This window comes from Pyrus communis, chromosome 9 (assembly GCF_041283825.1).
Source record: "Pyrus communis isolate YQ-2024b chromosome 9, ASM4128382v1, whole genome shotgun sequence".
NCBI lineage: Eukaryota > Viridiplantae > Streptophyta > Magnoliopsida > Rosales > Rosaceae > Pyrus > Pyrus communis.
In genome coordinates, this window is record NC_142573.1 from 25,499,307 (window position 1) to 25,517,216 (window position 17,910).

A 17,910-nucleotide genomic window follows, 5' to 3' on the forward strand; every position below is an offset into this window, starting at 1 on the left:
ATAACCCGCAGACCAAAATTAAAGAGTAGTACTAAAACGGAAAAAGATGTGAAATTATCATTTCTGAACCATATATACTTTTAAGAACTAGATTGGAGCTTGACGCCAACCATGTTTTGTTGACTTTCCAGCTGTCTAAATCCACCTCTCGCCTTTTTTTTGTTTTTCTTGTCATGCTTTATGTAGTGGTAGGCATCAAACTAACCAAACCAACCAAACGATGGAGCGGCCGGTTGGGGATCTAAGGGAGAAAAACTTTGAGAGAGAGAGAGAGGGCGGTGATGTCGGGGAGGGACAGAGTCGAGTTCGAGGACTCCAGTGACAGAGTCGAGGTCGGGGTGGTGGAGGAGACGACGAGGCGAGACGGTAAAAGAGAATCGAGTCGAGTTCGAGGACTCCAGTGACAGAGTCGAGCTCGAGGAGATCTAGGACCTAGGGTAAAACTAACGGCTCATATTTGTTGGTAGGTTCCTTTTCAATCTCGTATGTCCATTGCAATTACAAAAGGGCCGGTCCAGGTACCCATTTTTCTATACTTCTAGAATCGGCCCGCCCCTAAAATTTCAAAGCCTCGCCCCACCCCGCCCCGTTTCTTGTTTTAAAAATTAGGAACCGGTCCGTACCCGCCCCAAACCTTGATTCCCCCCCCCCCCGACCCGCAGTTTTTATACCCGTTTACCCACCCCTACTCAGGGGTGTTGGTGTAATTAACCCTAAACTGAAAAGACTCTTAAATTGAAATGTGTGAGATGTGTAGACCAATGTTTAGAAAAATAAAAACTCATGAAATGTTGGACCTTTTTGTATATTGATGTGCTTGAATAAGATTAAACCAACCAAACCATACTAAATTAAACTAATTAAAACTGTTTGATTTGGCTTGGTTTCAATAGTAGCATGGTCAAATCAAATCAAACCAAACCGTTGAATGTTAGTTGGTTCGATATATTTTATATCAAACCAATTCGAATTGAACCGCACCCCCTTCTAGTTTTATGACACGAGACAAACGATTTTTTAGCAAGGATGGACTCGTACTTTGTAAACCCTACCACCACCTTGTCCCAATAAGATTCAATAAAACCTCTGTAAACTGTACTCTAGGATAAACCTCAAATCATACAAAATTTCAGTCCCAACTTGGGACTGATTATGTATTGGATAAACTCCATATTGTAATGAGTTATAATTTTCTTAGTCACATCTTACAGAAACACGTTTTCACATGATTATAATTGGCAGGTAGTGCAAAAATATGTAAGAAATGAAATATTTGAAGCCCAAAGAATCCAATTAAAGAAATACAAATTCATTAAGAATATATAATTCCATAAATAATATTTTTTAATTACACCTCTATTAAGTGATAACCACCCTAAAATTATAGTGATCAAGTGTATAACTTTATAAAAGTTTCCATGGAATCGTTTTTTTTATTTTTTATGTTTGAGCTTGTGGATTGCACTTGTGCTCGATTGATATGAATAAATTTCAATTTTTCGTTTACGAGTCCAGTGGACGAAAAATAAACCTGAATTTGTCACACAGCTTCAGCCACATTCATCACGAAATCTCCTTGAACGAGACTACAAATTTTCACTATGTAAAATCAGATCAGGAACACATGATACAATCACATACAGCTTCTCGAGAATTTTGCTTTCACAAGCTTTCCGATACAAGAATAAGAAACAATCGGACTCCTCGCATATGGATACCGTCCAACTGTCACCGGAATTGGAAGAAAGGCCGCTTTAGGGAGATTGGAACCATTCCACACTTCGACCTGAAGACTTTCTTTCATTGGAAATGGAAGATTTACAAAATGAATAGTGCAAGGTTCTTCAGATCACAAAGAAGTGTAAAATGCGTTGCAATGGCACCTGAGAAAATATGGCTTTCGTAGCCATTGGATTTCTAAGTCTCCTCAATCGCAATCACGCTGTACAGTATGGGGAGTCCGACAAGGGGGAGTAAGGTCGAACATTCCCCCAAGAATAAGTGAACTCCTTCTAGATGCTGAATAAGCTTCTTTGCCCATACAATTACAAATTCCTCACCCAGAAAAATAGGACAAAACCACTATAAGCAAGCCTTTTTTCACCTCCGATGAAAACTCGGCCAGCTCGCATATGCACTTTTGATCAAACGCTCACAGAGCTGGCTTTTCCGGATAAAACCATGTGAATATCAACAAAAACTAACCTCACAATATTCCGTTCAAAACCCTCTGATAATAATCATACTGCCTTGTTCGCCATGCATCCAAGCTGCTGCTGATCAAAGAAAGCACCAAGGATACGCATTGCTGATAGAAAGCATCAAACAACAATGTTACAACAATAGCAACGAAATATAGTGCACTTGAAGTAAAAAATAAGAAAACTAAATCAAACCTCTTCTGTCAAACTCAAGTGAAACCGTTTCCGCAGATTCTGTATTGTTCGTGCACCACCTTTAAAGCATGGAAAACCAGAGTCCTGGCAAAAGACATTTTAACAGTAGCCTGAGTTAACCAACCATTATAAAAGCGGGCATTTTGATAAGAGATTCTCCCTAGACTCTTGCATGCTCATCAATCGACTACACATGCACACTGTTGAGTTTCATCTCCTTCTTCATGAAAAACATCATTTTTATTGAATTGAAATGGAAGACAATACATCCAACAGTGGTGAAGATATCGGCAAACAAACAGTATAACACAGACGAACAAGCTCTACCAACAATCGCGAACTAACTACAGCTCTCCAAACCAATAGGGTAAAACAGTAATTCCCCGCAGGGTAGTGATTGCAACACACCCTTTTTCAGCTTGTGCACACTCTCTGTGAATCATGACTTGATTTTACTTAAATTGTTCAATCTAACGGCTACAAAACAAAAGGGATTGTGTATGAGGTGAGAAAGGATGTGTGAAAATCATTTCCCTTCCTGGAATTCTGAAGACACCACACCCTCAATTTCTTTTCATTCCACAGTTGACAAAAAGAAAAAAAGGACGAGCGCATTGACAGCTAAATTTGGTGTTACCTGCAACATCTCAACAAGAAGAATAATGCGTTCTGCATGCTTCCGACATGTAAGGAACCCTTGAATGCACAAAACCTGAAAACAGCGCGAGAGCTTACCCCCAGAGAATATAAAAACATCCAAAGACATCGATGTCCATGAACAAAAACAAACTAAGTTTTTTTCTATTGTTACCTTAAAATAATCAAAGAACTCGCTAGGAACTCCCTCAGCATCAGAATCCATGACCTAGCATAATCACACTTTCAACTTAGAAGGCAAAAATGATTCACCCTAAAATGTTAACAAGCAGCAAGGAAGATTATTGGACACAAAGATGGAAAGTGATAAACAAACAATATAAGCGTATGTCTCTTACCTCAAGAAGTTCACGTGTTAATTTGAATGGAGCACTCTCAAAATTTACACCCCCAGGCGAATTGGAGAGCATGAAACCGAAATCAATATGTACAATATGACCTTCTTCATCCATTAAGAGGTTCCCATTGTGCCTATCCTTTATCTAAACAACAAACACATCGGTGAAAAATTATTATATGACCTTCAAGGACTAAACAAGGAGAAAACCGAGGATCAAAGGTATTTGATAAACTAAACGTGCCTCAAGTACATGCTACTGAATGAGAACAAATGTCAAACATACAGTAAATAATTTAAATCTTCACTAACATTTGAAATCATACATATACGTATGCAACATATGGCAGATTCCAGGGTTAACTTGTAAATGTTTAGGAAAGAGATCATTTTATTGTACCAAAGAAAAATAATGATATTTAGGGAATGACAATATTGAGTATAACAACCAGGAGCCATAAGTGGTCAGAAAGTCAAGTAATTTCTTAATTGCATTGTTGTTAAAAAACTGTATCCCCTTTTACTAGTGACGTAAATAAGAGTTTGCTAACAAGTGCATTACAGGTTAACAAAGCAACTAACATGGTCAGTTTTTTAACCAGTAGTAACATGAACGATTTTGTCCTGAAGCAACATGATAAAACATATAAACACAGTGGGATATACTTAACGTATCTCATATACACACAAAATGCCATTTTTGAAATTAACATCTGAATTGAAGCTTAATTTCATTAGAGGTTTACCCATTCAGCGTAACTCCATGACAGAATTAACACATTTTCATGTTTGAGTTATAGAAAGATAGAGCGAGATGGATTGATACATAGAAAGATAGAGAGAGGGGGAAACCATACCTGCAGAAGGTAACAAACTAGAGAATACCCAGCCATACTTTCAACAAAATTCCTCTGTAAAACAAATTAAATAAATAAATAAATCAAGCCTTTCTATTCACAAAGAACATTAGATTCAGTGAAATTAATTAAATGTAACTAGAAGACAATAAAATTGGCTCATTGCACCACTTGAATCTGGATTCTGGACAATTTTCCCTAGTGTACATTTTTTTTTAAATTCATTTAGATGACCAAAATATTGATGGGTTCATTAAGTTGGTATGGGACTCGGGAAAATCTGGTACTCAAAAAACAAAAAGAGAACTGAGAACGTCTAACATATAATTCATATAAAGAGACCAAGATGGAAAACCTATTAGGGAGACACATCAAGGTATCTATTGTTCTTTTTCTGCCAAGACTAATCAAAAATCAAAATCTAGAAGCTGATCCATGGAATTATACACAACTCGCAAGTCACAAGTGAAAGGGACCTTCAAAATCAACTTCATTCGCATCTAACCAAATAAACATTTATGAGTATGCCAAAAGCTTACTCTCATCCAGAAGTAACTATACAGAATTTTAGAAAGGACAGGGTAAAGGCATCATATTCAAAAACTTCAAAACGATAGCATGGCTTCAGATACTGCAGAAAGTGACCCAAACAGATATGCAGTACTGTAAACGGGGCAATTGGTCAAACGACATTACAGAGAGCCACTACAGTATAAAACCATATGACATACTCTTGCAATTATATAGAATGCTAACTAATATGAATCACATTTCTTATTTTCACAGTATATTAATATGCTTCAACCATAGTTGCCAGATACAGGGTACGGTTCGAGTACATGGTTCAGTTCGGGTACAGAATTCGGTAGTAACCTAAAGTACCATTCATCAGAGGGTACACATAGACAGTACGATATTCAGTTCAATTCGTTCTTAATTCGTTAAAAACATAAATTACAAATATTCATAATATACACTTTACAATAATATTTATAGTTATTGTAAACAATTATTTTTGTTTAAATTGATTATTTGTAAACAAATAAAAAACAATTAATTCACTCGGTATTACGGTCTAGTGGTATTCCTTTTCACTCGTAAGTGAGAGGACTTAGGTTCGAGTCTCATCAAAGGCAAATTTGAACCACATTATTGCTAGCCCATTGTGAGGCTAAGCCCACCACCCCCCCCCCCCCCACCCCCGGGGCCCCAAAAAAAGTGTAGAATCTGTGGATAAAATTGTTTGTTAAAAAAAAAATATATATATATATATAAATATTAAATTAATATGGAACATGGGAAATGCTATCGGCCTCCGACTCTTTTACTTCTCTAAAAAATAAATACTCCAGATGGGTCCCCCCACTAACACAATAAAAAAAATTAAATAAACTTAATATTTTCTCTCTCTTCCTCTCCCTCGTCTTCCGTCTACCTGACGAAAATCAGATGCACAGAGCTTCCTAAAATTCCAGTTGTTTCCATCCTCTCTTCCAAACAATTACAGCTTTTCTGTAATCTGATTAGAAATTATTAGAGATGATTAGATGAACCACCGAATTCACCACCGAATCCAAAAAGTACCGGTACATCCGTAATACGGAATTCAAAGGTGATTTCACCGAATCCGACAGCTATGGCTTCAACAACCAAATTGATCCAAGTCCTACAATGTCTACAAACAACCTCAATCTGGTAACTCTATATACTCGGAACCTTAGGAATCTATTGTCGACTAATTAAATGTCATATTACTAGAAAAGGGTAGTGACCCTAAATATCCGCATGTCCTTATTAAACGTCATTACTTCTAGAGTTGCCAACAACTAACCCTAATATCCAGAAACAGAGAAGGAAAGAGTCATTATAAGGCAATTCTTAAGTTCCCAATCTCACCAAGAGTTTTCATATCCTTCTTACCTTCACCCCCCACCCCAGCACTTCAAAAAAAATATAAAATAATACAAATAGAAAAATCAGTGTCCATTCCCCCGTTGCAGTTATAACAATTAACCATGATGAGGATAAAGCTGAGCACTAGAATACATTTTGTTAGACACCTGCTTCATGAAGTGGAAGACTACCTGAGCAAGTTTAAAACTTGGAGAATTTTCTTGGTACTTAGCAGCAAAGAAGTCTCGCAAGCTCGTGATGTTCGGATATCTACTTTTGATAGAATGAATTGAAGCCTATAATACAGCAAGGTATATTATGGAAGAGGTGGTGAAGTTTTGAAATTCTTAATTCACTTAAATAGAACAAGAGAACAGAATTACCGTATCTGGAATTGTTTCAATGAGAGCTGTGTAAGAAGAAGTAACTAAGATTTCATAAGGGCGCAACCAGAGAGGAAGACCAGCTTCTTGGAATATATCTGCCATCAAATCCAATGTTATAGTCTTCAACTAGTTTTCAGGAGTGGGTTCAACTACTGTGAAACAAAATGCAACAAGGAAATGATTTTGATAAATCTGGAAAGTAACATAACAAGTTGAATTCAGTTCAATTAATATTTCCAGCTTGTTTAATTTACTGGTCTAATATGGGACCACGAGATAAACATTTTGAAACCAAAAAGAGACTAAAATATTGAGGATGATGAAACAGCGAGGTTGATAAAAATTAATAGTGGTTTGTATTAGCAAACATATCAACCTTGGTTCAACAGAAAATGATAGTTAAATCACTCATTTAACACGTCAATTGAAGATTACAATAAATAACATATCTACAATAAGGGCGGATTCCAAAATTACCTATTTCAGTCCCACTGCAACAGCTAGTTTTTCCTCTTAGTATCTTCTTCTATTTTAAGTGCTCTTTTAAGAAAATAACTAGGGCTTGGGAGTTCTATGTGAAGTTGGACAGTTTTATTTGTGCCCTAAGGCCAGCCCAAACACTTGTGGCAGCAGACTCAATTTAATACCAACAGAAAAAAAAAAGAAAAAATAATAAAATAAAAGAAAAAAAGGAAAAAAACAAAAACAACTCTCATTCTTGATTGCACAACACAAATAAAGAGCATTTCCTGACACACAATGCAATCCTCGGTTAAACTGTCAAACAGACATAGAGGTTCAACTAGCTTTCTTCAAGTAGATTTTGATTGGTTCTCCACGAATTCTAATAGAAAGAAACAAGAGGCAGAATTCAATGTTTCCACAATGCATCTTTTTTTCCATAGGTTTTAAGAAAGCATCTTATTTGACCTACTCAAACCAAAGATTGAGTAGTAAGCGAGGGAGAAGGAGCCAGAGAAGGTAGACAGAACTGCCTTCGACCAAACAGAACAAAAGTAATTAGAAAGACACCTACCATAAAAGTGAGAAATAAGTTGCACAGCAAGATGCTCCTGCCTACAATCATCACCACTCTTCACGATAACCTGCACCAAGTATATATGAAGCTAAATACAATACAGTACCAAGAAGTCTTGAACATACAATTATAGAACCGATAAATGGATAAGAATGTACAGAAGAAAACCAAGGCCATCCAAACTTAAACTTTATTTAGTTTAACATAAACACCTCAAACATTTCAGAAAAGAAAAGACAACCAAAATTAAACCCTTCCACCCTTTCAAAGGGTGACCAAGTTAGTTTGACATGCATTATTGTGTTATCCCCGACAGCTTAAGCGTTTCAGGTCCAATGGTAATCTAATGTGGTGATGAATCTCTGGTTACAAAATTCCTGGACTCAAATTATTTTATTCCCAATCCCCAAATTTGCAAATATATAGCAGGGCTGCACCTATATGTTTCTCGTTGTCTGTCTCTGCATGCACAAGATAAGGATGCAAGCCACAGCTGGTGTTAACTCAAGATAAATCATTGGCCAGTCCCTAAATGCTTGAGCCTTTGGGGTCTAGCAGTTTTACCTGACAGCTTGACCGGATCTTCAAGGATGTTAGGGGATTGGAAGTGGAGGTGTGAAAGACGGTCCAGTTTTGGGTGGTGCTTTACACTTCTGTTTTTCCTGTATTTAGGGACACAACTCTGTTTGATATTATTCTAGATTGGAAAGTTGTAGCGTCATGATTAATTCTGGTGTCTTAAGCTAGAAGTAGTTTGTTAAATGAATATTCTTTTCTCTTCTACTCATGGTGGGTTACTTGTCCCCTTTTCTGTAGAGTTTCTATTATAAAATAAAATTTCATAATACAAACTAACATATTGTTAGCTGTTAAGCAAAACAATTAACAGTTATGTTTTAAGTTTAACCAGCTTCATCTGCAAAATGAGAAGATAAATTTAAGAATGTAAATTCTCAAATTCATGTTTCAAAGCAATCTCACTCAAGTGAGAAAGGGGGTTGACATAGTCACTCAGTTCCCAAATTTCCTCAACTTTACCAGAAATCTAGTTCATATGTGAAAACCTTACCAACACTCTCTTGATCAGACTAAGTTTTTTTTTTTTTTTTAATAAGGAAACGATTATATTTAAAAGAGGAAAGAAGCAGAAACAACAGTGAGAGAGAGGAAATACTCACCGACTGCAAGTCCCAACCAGGTAACTTTCCATGAACTGAAGCTTTTCTTAATCTCTCCTTCTTTACCTCCCAAAGTTCGCCAGACAAGGCATTGCTGGCTTTGGGAGTACCACCATTAGCCTGGTGAAAATTTTGAATGTTGTCAGATAATATAATCAAGCATCTCCACGATACAACTCTTAACACAATTTCAAATTCTAGAAATGTCACCATTGGCTGTGCATCTGACGAATCCTGACCAGCCCCTTTCAGAGGAAGTCCAGGAGGTGCTTCTCCTTTTGCTGCAGCAGCCTGAAGAAAGTTAAATTTATGAACAAAGCAAGAGATAATTAGAATATAAATTCATGAGTAACATAAAACAATCCAAACTTAAACAGATAAGTTCGTTATTTCAGAAAGCGTCAATCTTATTTGTTTAACTTGAGGCTTCAATGCCATTACAATTAACCTGTGCATGGATGTATAAGCATCTACGCTACTGCAAGGTCAATTCATGAAGCAAGAAAAACAATGTGTGCACAACAGAAAGGAATCAGATCTGTCTCTCAAGTTGACAAGACAATACAGGAATGTCTGTGGTGCCAGATTAGGTTCTGGTCCGGAAGCATTCTTAAAAAATAAAGTAATTAATTAATCAACAACTTTTATACAGGAACAAGTTTCTCATCCGTTTGAATCAAATGTAGATGACTGAAATACATTGTACGCGAGATCATCTCAATAGTATTACACCTCATGAGAAAATGATTAATGTTCAGACAATCTAGAATGTTATGTGGTTAGACAACCAACAAAACTACAGAATCAGAAAAGAAAGCACCTGATCAATGTTCCAAGCACAGAATTTGACAATATAATATAGCAGAATGACTGGGAGGAGAAGATTGCCCCACAGAAAATCTGTGCATGAGTGTGTGTGTGTGTGTGTGTTTATCAGCCTATTGAGACTGGTGAATAAACAAAACTTTGACAAAAACAGTTCATCGAGACAAATTTCATGCTGAAGACAAGAAAAGAATATTATATGTAAGAAATGAGACAAACATATGCACACAAGCCTGCTGGAAAAAGTTACATCAAACTTGGAGGATATTAGTACAAAAAGGATAAGCAACAAGATAAATGTGGTTTCATTCAAACATCAATAAATGCCAAATTAACATCAATTTAGTGCTGAAGACCAAACAAGGCCCACCTTTGCTTCCTCTATAGCCACTGTACTTGGAACACGACGGTGTTCCTTCCGCCGAGGTGGGCCTTGATCCTCAATGTCCTCCATCCTAACACCAGGATCTGCTGTAAGCACCACCCTCACCCACTGCAAATCACTCTCTTGTGCTTCTTTTGATGCACAAGTCGCAGCCTCTCTACGTTGATAATTCCTTGATATATTCTCTGCTTTTACTGTATGACTATGCAATTTATTCTCCACAGATATTTTTACAGTAACAAATGTCGCTTTTGCCTCGGACGTATGTGACATTGCCTGGTCAATTGCTTGAGCGGTTGAACTCGACATCCTATCATTACTATTGCGATAGACCTCCTGGACAGTCCACAAAGGATATGCCCACGGAGGCGGTCTTTGCAGAAGTGCATCCCCATTTGCTAAAGGAATTCCCCCTCGAGAAAGCTTTTGAGAACCAGATATGTCCTTTGCATTGCTTAAACAAGTTTTCACAAAATAAAGCAAAAACAAAAGAAATAGAATATCTCAGCTTTTGAGAACCAGATATCTCAGCTTCAAACAATTACAAGGGAAATTCGATTATCAAACATGGAAACTTGTTTCGATCAGGGGGAAAATTAGACTATAATGAAATGAAAAAATTAAGCAACTGTAAGCGTACCCTGTAATTTCACTTTTCAGGACTTCAACACATATGAGATACGGTGCCTTTTCCCTAGAATTCAAAAGAACAGCTTCATCTTCTGGTATATAAACCACGCGATACATCCCCTTCCCCATTGGAAAGCAAACTCCTATTATTATCATCAGCAATATTCAATTAAGAGTATCGAGCTAACTGTAAATACAGTTGCCCCAAAGGCATAAGACTGTCGACTATCACTAACTAAAGGGGTAAAATAATATTCAGAACAGTAGGCGACAAATTCCGTCCAATTTTTCATGTGTTAGTTGCATTGGACTCCTTTTTAAATAAAATTATACCTAGATTCTCATGGAATCCAGGCTTTCATATTAAAATAAAAATTATGCACAAGGCACATGAATGCGCACAGAGTAGTAACACCTTCCAGGAACAGAAATTTGGGAGGGAAAATGTGAAAAAACAAAAAACAAAAAAAAGATCAATTTATGCTGCATGATTCTCAGACGAAACATGCATGGCCACATTTTCAAAACTGACATACAGAACATTTATACAAAGACCAAACAGATCTCAAATTTACGAAAATGATCCCTTCCAAGTATGGCATTCTGCAAAGCATTTCCAACATCTTTGAAATAATATTTTTAGGAACTAATATTATGATACGTATATATAATATAAGTTTTCCAAACTGCTCAGAAATCGAATTCACTGAATTGGAAAAACATTTCTGCAATCTTTTCAATTTCCAAAACATAGTTTGGTAAATATAACACAATGGGCCCAGAAACCCCTTAAAGCATCTATCTTCAATTTTAAGATGCAAGTTGGGAAACCCTTTAAAAATATAAATATTGACTAAAGAAATACCTCCACTATTTTGAGCTTCAGCAATGTGCAAATTGATCTCCGCAAGTGACTAGATATGCAAGAATGAAAAACACATGTCAGACAAAAGATTAAAAATAACAAAACATGCATGTTTATTTGTGATAGAAAATAACGACTTAGATTCATTGAATTAGGTACGTTAGGTTCCTTGTAACAGTTAGTATGGGGCTAACTATTATTACAATGAAGATAGAATTATTAGAGATATCAGATTGACTTGAAATTTTACGCGTATGGTGAGCATGATTTGAGCATTAATCAACCTAAGGATTGATGAAAAAGAAATCAAAGAAAAAGTTAATAAATAGTAAAATAGTTTTTCATCGGTGTCAATTAGCCATGCCCACTAGCAGACGGAGGGTGGGGTCATTGAGATCATACGACCCCAATAAAATCAATTTTATCCCTCTTATTTTAGCGTTGACCCCAAAACAATCTAAAAAAAAAAGCAATGCATAGAACACCATGTTTTTAAGTGTATGCATTGCATTTGTCAAGGGAAGAGAGCACCTTATACATTGGTCTTCACCTAAATAGTCAAGAGTATGCATTACATACTGTAAATGTAAGGGTAAGGTAGCATTTACATATATAGGAAGCAATTACTGTGAACACCACTATGCACCATATGCACACCACCTTCTAATTTTGGGCCTTAATTGTTCTTTGATTTGTTCAATATCATGTGGCTAGAAAAAAGATAAGTGTATGCAGAAAGTGAAAACAGGGGTGCATAAATTATCTCCCTATGTATATGAGGGGTGCATTTTTTTTATTAGAGAAAGGAAGAATTCAACAACATTTGTGTAGAATAAATTGGTCTCAAATTTTATATAGGAAACTAAATTTGATATAAAGGACATCTCTAGCTACATATAGCGTAACCTTCAATATTTTTAATGCCCCCATTGTGATTAAATTCTGACTCAGACACTGGCCATGCCCATAAATGCTGTGTGTGCAGAGTAAATGTAAATGATAAGCCAGATGAACGTCAACCTCACGAAGAGCACTCTTGCGATCCTCAATTGGAAATATATCCACTAAGCCATAAGACGTGTCACATAGTGACTGCACAAAGTCCAGCGACTCATGATAAGCCCCTTTACGGTATTGGGATGTTGTACCATTTGGAAGTGGGGGTTTCACACTTGACTTTTCATTTTGTTGCTTTGGTGAACCAGGGCGTTTCTGTCAAAACAAAATAACAGTGAATAAATATGATCCATCAAATAAGTTATGCATCTCTTTGAAATGAACTTTAACCCCAGCAAATACAATAGAATGGAACTGTATTGCCTATAATTCCCTCATCTTGCAAATGAGTGTAGTTTAAGAGGCTAAGAGCTCAAAACATGCCATGATATGTTGGTAGGATTAGAGGTAGTATTATGTCAATGCATCACTAAATATCAGAATACAAAATATAAAACTAACGGAAGGTAGAATTAACTGCTCTTCTGCTACTGAAGTTGGGGAAATCAATTTCTCGTTCAACCAGTCAAATTAGAGAAAAAAACTGCAAATGACCCTTCCCAGTCAAAGTTCAAATTTGAACAACTCTAGAGTTTGTACATTATATTCAATATACATGTTTTGAACTTTTAATTTTTTATGGAGATCACATGACCGGTTTAAGTTAATTTCACAAAATATGTGGACATCACCATACAGCTTTAAGATACTCTAAGCTTCCTCTCCCACAAGTCTGAATCATCCAAAAGTTCCATGTCATTTGAATATTATCATTCAACAAAAAAGTTTCTGTAAAAGGTATTGTCATTCTTATACTCCATCAGTCTTTCTGCTCCTCATCCAATAGAATCAACCCCTTATCAACATAATATCATATTCCTTTACTTCTCATCTCATTTTTTAAGAAAATATATTCAGCTTCTCGTCAAACCGTCTACTTCTAGTCCCTTTCTATGCTATATTTTTACTCTCATAAATCCCCTTCTCACCTCTGTATTCTTACCATTCAACTTCACAGTAAGAAAAATATCTATTGTCCATATGATCCACGTTTTAAATAACCAAATACTTATCACCCATTCTTTGACACATTTATATGTTATTACAAGGTTTATATGAAAACATTAAGCTTTTGAAAAACTAAAACAAATATAAAAAATAAATAAATAAATAAACGTGGATATCTTTATGCATTTGCACATATGTATATATCAAAACTACACTGCACATGAACACGTAAATATCAAAGCCACAGTAGTACTACCACAAATCAGTGTTTACTAACTTCAACACTTGAACATTTTTTGTATTCCATGCCAGCTCAGCCTACTTATTACTGATTAACTTCTACATACTTACATTCAGTGGCCTTCTAGAACTACATTTCCGTGGCAGTGCCTAACCAAAACTGACAATCTAATGTTTAACTTTCAAGAAAAAATAATTACTAAAACATAAAAATCACAAACTAGATTAAAGAGATCATACTGGATTACATACACCATTGAAAGAAAAATTTGTTTTAATTCAAGAATTTGACATTTGAAGGAATTTCACACATAGCAACTAAGCATTTTCAAGAGCTAATTATAACATATCTCAGCTCATAACACCGAATCTAATAAAACTGAAGGAAAAAGTTATTTAATTAAACAAATTTAATCTATGGCAGGCAATGATCCTTTAGAATTTGTTGGAGTAGTGGCTATTAGGCTCCGGTTCTTGCTGTTCTGTTATATCTATTAGTGTTCTTCTTGACCACTTTTGTTTGGCCCTTATTGCTTTATTGTCTTTTTTTTTCAATAAAATAGTCTGTTTCCCAAAAAACAAAAATAAAATAAAACAAAATAAGCACGGACTGCAAGGCCACACTTCCATGAAGCAACATATAGATAAGTAGTTACAAGCTTACCTCTTTGTGTCTTCTTGAACCAAATAGCTCCGAGTCTTCAACTGAACGGTCACGATCTCTAAACAATTTGCGAAAAAAATTCTCAGTCCCTGGACTACTTTCTGGCAAGCCACCAGTACTGCTGTTTTCATTTGCAGCAATACTTTTCGCATCTTCAGGATGCACACGGAACAATCTTCGAAACAATGAAAAGTCAGACGGCTCTTCTTCATCTCCATTGGCACTCCCTTCCTCAGTTTTATCATTCCCATCTTTCTTGTCGTCAAACTTATCCCTGAAGAATTTTCGGAAGAACCCCTCTTTTTCATCATCTTCAGCAGATTTCGAACCTTTTTCTTCAGAGTATGGGGCATCTTCATCCTCATTCCTATCAATCCGGTCCTTCTTGTCCTCAGACTTATCTTTGAAAAGCTTCCGGAAGAAACCTTCTTTTTCTTCATCTTCCACTGATTTAGAGATTGATTTATCATCAGAATCACTCTTACTATCACGAAACAATCTCTTAAAAAACCCCTCTGAGCTTGATGTCAATTCCTCATCGTCGCCTTTACTATCCCTTAATAGCCTCTTAAAGAAGCCATCCTTCCCTGCATCATCATCCTTCTCTGAGGACTTCCTAAAGAGCAAAGAATCTCTAAGCTTAGAACCTGTCTCATCATCACCTCTACTGTCTCTTAAAAGCCTCTTAAAGAACCCATCTTTTTCAGAGTCATCATCATCTTTCTCCACTGACTTTCTAAAGAGCAATGCATCCCGAACCTTTGGCCCTGGAATGAATTTTTTAAAAATTTTGTTCTCATCGGGAGAGAAGGGAGCACCATCCTCCTGCAGATTGTTTCCCGATGAAGGCGAGAAAGAAAAAGACCTCTGGGCAGGTGGTGAAGACGTTAGTGACAACAATTTCTGTTTTGATGACAATATTCTATTCAATACCTGGTTCTTGCTCCCAGGGCTAGCTGACTCATTTTGAGGAGGTACCAAAGGTGGCCACTCACCCATCAAAGTGGCTGCAATCTGACACTTCTCCTGAATCCTATTAATTCCTTCATTATCATCTGAGTCTTCAAGCTCCGCCAATAAAAACCAATGCACCTTCAGTGCTATCTTAAGCGACTTAGAGCACATATCAATAACAAACTTATCCAAAGATGGGCTAGGCTTGTGCACTGACATGTAACATATCTGGAACAAGTAGCTCTCGATACCTGATAAGGGAAGAGTGTACATTCGATTACAGAGGTAGTCACGCACCCCCGCGTGATCATGCTTGTACAGGTAGCTAACAGCGATCCATTCGCAGAAAAATGCTGAGTCAAAGAACCGTATGAGCCACCCATTCTCACCGGTGTCACTCGACAGGTTCGTCCGAGAGGTGATCTCACGGGGCGACTCTCCCTGGACTTTTGAGGACCCGAGGCGGAGTTTTAAAATGGTGCCATCCATTCACATTCAACTTTTTTTAAGAACGAAAAAAGTATGGTAATTACCTACAAAAAATCAAACAAAAACAGCCTCAAAATATATACTTGAAAAGAGTCTATAGGAAAGAATATTAACTTCAAATTATTTCAACTACTAAACCTTACACCGTCCACATGCTACATCACAAGTATAAATTACAATGTAATTCCATTCGAATTAAACCGTCAAATTTGTACTGTATCGGACTCATAAAAAAGATATGAAACTGGTGCTGCATATCCAATAATTCGATTAGCTACTACATACAACACTAAATTTCTTAGCATTGAATTGAACAGCAATGCGAAACTATTCGCTAATTTGCAGTACAGGGTTTAAGTGAAAGTCCTACACAATAGACCAATGTGTTTGATCTCAAGATCAATTCTTTTGCATTAAAGTTCTTTTCCCCTACAGGAAACCCTAGAATACTACAATAGTCAAATTCTCCAACCCAATCAGTGCATCCTCCGATCTAACCCTCAACATAATTCGAGAGGGTTTTGATTATCAAATAGCTGAAACAATGCATACCCAAAAAACAACGGAAGAAGAAGGAGAAGAATCTGAGCAAAATTTACCTTTGAATCAGAAGCCCAAAAATTGCTATATTTCCTTGGAAATTTCGGCGGCGGAAAGTCGAAGAGGTGAAAGTGAGGGAGTGCAAATTGAATCAGAAGGAGAAATGGGGAGTCTTGATTGCTTTAATTGATCTGGAACATCAAAATTGATGAATGATGAACCCCCAATGGACTCGAGACATAACCCACGAGACGAGAGAACGTCAGAAATGTTGGGGGGGTTTCTTAATCTATTTTTCCCATTATTTTTTACTAACTACATTTCACACACTAATTTTTAAATAAGCCACTAAATTATCCTAAAAGTGTAAAATTATATCAATTTACACTTTTAATCTAATAAATTATTTGCATTTTCAAGAAATTGCTAATATGTTGAGTGTAAAAACACGTAGGTGCAGTAATATGCAAGTCGTATTTATACCATATTGACTAAAAACTCATTAACTTGATTAAAATGTTGATGCTCAGATATTCAAAAAGTCTAAATCAAAATAATTTCAAAATTTTAAGAGAATGTGAAAAAATACTAGCCTATTTTAAAAATCCTCTCAAAATTTAAGGGTGTGGAATATAATTCCATATATATATCTTAATAATTATTTTCAGGTAAATAGGGTTTGACATACAAAATTGGGCATTTCTATTGGGTTGGCCTAACTGAATCTTTTCCATTTTTTAAGATGTTTACATCATAATATGATCATCGATATTTTTACACTAAACTACTTGAATAAATATATTGTTTTTTCTTTTTTTTATTAGTCTATCGATATTTTTATACTAAAATGAGGAAACGTTCCGCTAAACTCCACAATGGGCAGCCTAATTTAATATTGAATTTGAAAGCAAAAAAAATGTGCCTGATATGTTGAATAATTATGGATGACTGAATTTGATTTGGAACTCATGTGTCATGGGACCTTGATTTTCAGACCACCATATTAAGGTGGATGAAGCTGTAAATATCGAATCTCTAAATCCGAAAAAATGGATTACCTTAGATCAAACCTCAGACCTTTATGTATATGTGGTCAAATCTGCATGGTAATAGTCATCTATATGATCCAGATCAGATCTTAAAGTATTATTAAAGTAATTAATTTTAAAAATGATATTCTTACCATTTATTTGTATCATCTCTCTAATAGAAATAGAACATACATGCGTTGACGAACCTTACCTCTATTAAAAAGATGTATAAATAATGGTGCAAATAAATGATAAATGTAACACTACTCAATTAATTCATTAGAGCATGTACCGGGATGGTAGACAAGGCTTCCCCTTACCAATAATGATCTACTTGACCCTGCATCATCTAAATGCATCATCTAAATTCATTTTTATTAGGAAAAAGATCTTTAAAAGTCCTAATATTATGGCTTCTTTTTTTTTTTTTTTGAACAAACGAGATTATTCATACTAAAAGGGAGAGCGTAGGCTTAGCCTCACAATGGGCTAGCAATAATGTGGTTCAAATTCGCATTTAGCAAAAATCGAACATAAAAC

The 17,910-nt window shown here is 36.0% G+C and overlaps 1 protein-coding gene across 1 annotated transcript; it reads right to left on the reverse strand.

Annotated features, from left to right (window-relative positions):
• Nucleotides 1–1,563: 1,563 nt before the first annotated feature.
• LOC137739085 (phosphatidylinositol 4-kinase beta 1) lies at nucleotides 1,564–16,772 on the reverse strand. The gene is made up of 17 exons (XM_068478569.2): nucleotides 16,399–16,772; nucleotides 14,357–15,843; nucleotides 12,469–12,660; nucleotides 11,449–11,497; nucleotides 10,594–10,726; nucleotides 9,939–10,407; nucleotides 8,954–9,034; nucleotides 8,744–8,863; nucleotides 7,563–7,632; nucleotides 6,524–6,621; nucleotides 6,332–6,436; nucleotides 4,248–4,301; nucleotides 3,392–3,535; nucleotides 3,208–3,261; nucleotides 3,034–3,108; nucleotides 2,397–2,480; nucleotides 1,564–2,308 (listed from the first exon to the last, which is right to left on the reverse strand). The coding sequence occupies exons 2-17, from the start codon at nucleotides 15,797–15,799 to the stop codon at nucleotides 2,207–2,209; spliced, it is 3,273 nt and encodes a 1,090-aa protein (XP_068334670.2). The 5' UTR covers nucleotides 15,800–15,843; nucleotides 16,399–16,772; the 3' UTR covers nucleotides 1,564–2,206.
• Between the last annotated feature and the right edge of the window lie 1,138 nt (nucleotides 16,773–17,910).